Source organism: Acanthisitta chloris, unplaced genomic scaffold (genome assembly GCF_000695815.1).
Source record: "Acanthisitta chloris isolate BGI_N310 unplaced genomic scaffold, ASM69581v1 scaffold25659, whole genome shotgun sequence".
NCBI classification, from domain to species: domain Eukaryota; kingdom Metazoa; phylum Chordata; class Aves; order Passeriformes; family Acanthisittidae; genus Acanthisitta; species Acanthisitta chloris.
The window spans coordinates 18,086-21,235 of record NW_008693531.1 but is presented as its reverse complement, the minus strand read 5'-3'; the positions used below and the strand labels follow the sequence as shown (position 1 = coordinate 21,235).

General features: G+C 47.8%; 1 protein-coding gene across 1 annotated transcript in view; it reads left to right on the top strand.

Annotated features, from left to right (window-relative positions):
* MFSD7 (major facilitator superfamily domain containing 7) overlaps positions 1-3,150 on the top strand; it is a gene marked incomplete at its 5' end in the record, with an annotated part of 14,351 nt that overhangs the window by 6,680 nt on the left and 4,521 nt on the right. Inside the window, 4 exons of the mRNA XM_009083109.1 lie at positions 227-303; positions 421-558; positions 1,132-1,248; positions 2,778-2,930. Coding sequence (XP_009081357.1) covers positions 227-303; positions 421-558; positions 1,132-1,248; positions 2,778-2,930 — 485 coding nt within the window. The remainder of the gene's footprint in view (positions 1-226; positions 304-420; positions 559-1,131; positions 1,249-2,777; positions 2,931-3,150) is intronic.

Sequence of the window (3,150 nt, the reverse complement as noted above, 5' to 3'; positions counted from 1 at the left end):
ACACAGAATGGAATTCATGGGGGTGAGAGAACAGATGTGGCAAGAGTAAGACCACGCAGTCAATTTCTCCAGATGTTCCCCTCCTAGTTTCTCCCTATATATGCCTTATTCTGTCCTTACTCATTACACTGCTGCACACTGCAGCTCTGGTGGTGGCAGACAATCAGGGTGGACACATTATTCTGACTGCTTGCATGAAAAAAATGTCTCTTTTATTTCCTTCCAGCCAATCCCTTGGGTATTCTTGTAGCAAACTTGTTGTCACCTGCACTAGTTCCTGAAGGGAGGCACATTCCATTGATGGTAAATGAAAAATGCTTTAATCATCCAGCTGGGCTGATTTGAGTCCAGCTGATTTATTTGTTTGGAGGCAGTGGAGCTGGAAAGACTGGTAACTTGTCTTGTCTTTATGTTGTGTAGCTGGGTGTTTATGCTGTCCCCGCAGTAACAGCCTGTGCTCTAGCAACTCTGGGGATTCGTGAGAAGGTTCCTCCAACACCCCCTTCAGCCAGTGCAACTGCCTCCAACTCACAGCCATTCTTCACGGGGCTCAAAATGGTAAGTGCTGTAGCAGTGAGAGTGCTGTGCTGGAGTGAGTAATGCAGCCCTGCCAGAGGGCTGAGGAATATGCTGAGGAATCTGCTTACAGGGCAGATTCTGAATGCTACCCGACCAAACCTGCCATGGAAAGCCCCCTATAGGAGACGAGGATCCCTTCTTTCCTCAGGGAGTGGAAGTTGCTGACAGCAAAGCTGCAAGAGATGCTATCTCACTGTTCAGCTGTGGGCTGGCTGCCATTCAGATATCCCAAACAGGCACACCTGGGCTCATCCAGGAGGACCACACAACCTGATCCTTCTGAGCAGATGTGGTGACAGGTTGGGACAATGCATGGCAAAGTGAAGGAACAATTTGGGCACTTAAGAGATCTTGACTCCCTACATGGCCTCCATTTTAACATGTTCTCTGGCTGAACTGACAGGACAGAGCCATACTCTGTCAATAACCACAGGGTTGCCCTGTCGGCATTTTCAAGTGAGGGGTCAGAGCCACTGACCCTCAAGTCTACTGTCACAGCCAGTTCCCCCTTTTCCCCTCACTCCACTAACTTACATTAACTTCTTTTTGTAGCTCCTGAGGAACAAGGCATACATCATCCTGGCAGTGTGCTTTGGAGGAGGAATTGGGATGTTCACCTGCTTTTCAGCTCTGCTAGAACAGATCCTTTGTGAAAAGGGGTATTCAAATGTGAGTCTTCCTCCTTTCCTCTCCATTGTTCACATCCTCTATGATACCATCAAATTGATTTTCCCTGATAAGGGACTCAGAGCAAAACGAAGACGGTTGAGTATGCTGGAGTCTCACATCTTATTTGCTCACATTATCTAGTATGGATTAAGCAGTCCATTAATCCAGAGGTAATGGATGACCTGCATTTTCATTACTGCCTATGATCAGGTTCCCATTTGGAAATGAAACATTTTTTGGGAAAAAAGAGTATTGTGATTTTTCTAAGCCACTCCAGATCACTGATGGCCGCCTGTCACCTATCCCAGAGTAGAATGGGGCCCGGGCAAGCTCTAAAGTGAAGCTGAAGGCAGGTTGATGCAAGAACCTTTTCTTCTTTGCACAGACCTACATGAAGCTGGGGCAGCAGAGGAAGTCACAGGTACTGTGACAGCTGTTTCCCATCCTTCCCATGACACTGACCAGGTGCTGCTTTTACAGTTCAGCACACTGTGTGCACAGCTGGTTCTTCCTGTTCTCTCCCTGTGATAGCAAGAGGCTGTACCAGTTCATGCATTTCCCCTCAGCAGGCTGGACTTCAGCCCTGCTCCTTGTACTGCCATGGGGGTCCTCTTAAAACACCTCTCCAGATGTATGCACATTTACATGCCTGGCCTCTGTCCACACCCTCTTCAACTCCTAGGTCTGGTATCTGGCTCAAGGTTTCATAGCCAGGTCACGTTTGCACACTCCATTGTCTTTTACCTGGAAACTGTTTAAACTTTGTAGCCTTACTTTCTGTGCATCATAATGCTTTTGTCTGTCACTGGCTTGTCCCGTCCCTTTAGCCCACAGAACCTATTCCCCATACCCTTTTCTTTCAGTCTGCCCGTGAGGCTTCCAGAAATATTTGCCCACATTTGTTAAAAGCTTCTGTGCTTTTAGGATTGCTATCTGCATTTGAATTCTTATGGAGCTGAAGTGATGGAAGCAGTGTGTGATCCCTTCAGGCCACAGCGCATGTACACTACCCTAGCTACCACTCACTGCCTCTCTAATTAGACCTTGACACAGCCAGTCATGCTATGTCTCATGTAACAAACGCACTTTGGGTCTGCCAGTGCAGTTCCATGGTCCCATGAAAAAAAGGCCAGGAGGATGATTGTAAACAGCAGCAGGTCCCAAGGCAGCTGGACCTGTTACCACCAGTGTGGACAAAGCACCTGATTGCCCCTGTAGGAGCCCAGTGGCTCCAGGCTGGAGCACTTAATGTCAGGGAACTGCTGTTGTTCTGCACCCAGCCTCCCTTGACACGTGTGCAGAGACTTGCCATCCTTTGGGAAAGCTGTCATCCTGCTGTCCCCACACACATGTAGAATCACCTGGGCACTGTTATTTGCTACTGTGAAGACCTCAGCTACCCTATTAGCCAAGGAAGCTTTTCCTACCTCAGTAAGTGTACCACTTGGCAGGTGGTGGATGGGTCAGTGACATTACAACCTCTTTCCTAACTGCTGCAGTTTCTCATTACTTGTTCCTCTGCCCTTCAGGATTTTGCTGGCCTGAATGGTGCACTGTTCACAGTGTGTGGTTTGCTGGGTGCTTTCCTGCTCGGCCTGTATGTCGACCGGACAAGGAAGTTCATAGAATCCACCAAGATTTGTTTCTGTCTCACTGCACTTGCCAGCATCATGTTTGCAGTGGTGAGTTGTCCCTTGCATTGTGCCGTACCCCTGGGCTTATTTCTGTTGCCATCTGATAAATCATCAACTTAAACCAAGGTCATTTGATGTCATAGTGTTTAGTAAACCGTGTGTTATGCTTTGGGATTATCTCTCTGGGCTAGGAATGTTTTAAAGAAAAACCCTTTACTGAGGATTTCACAGTCACTGTGGAGCCTGAGATAGACTGCTTCAGGATATA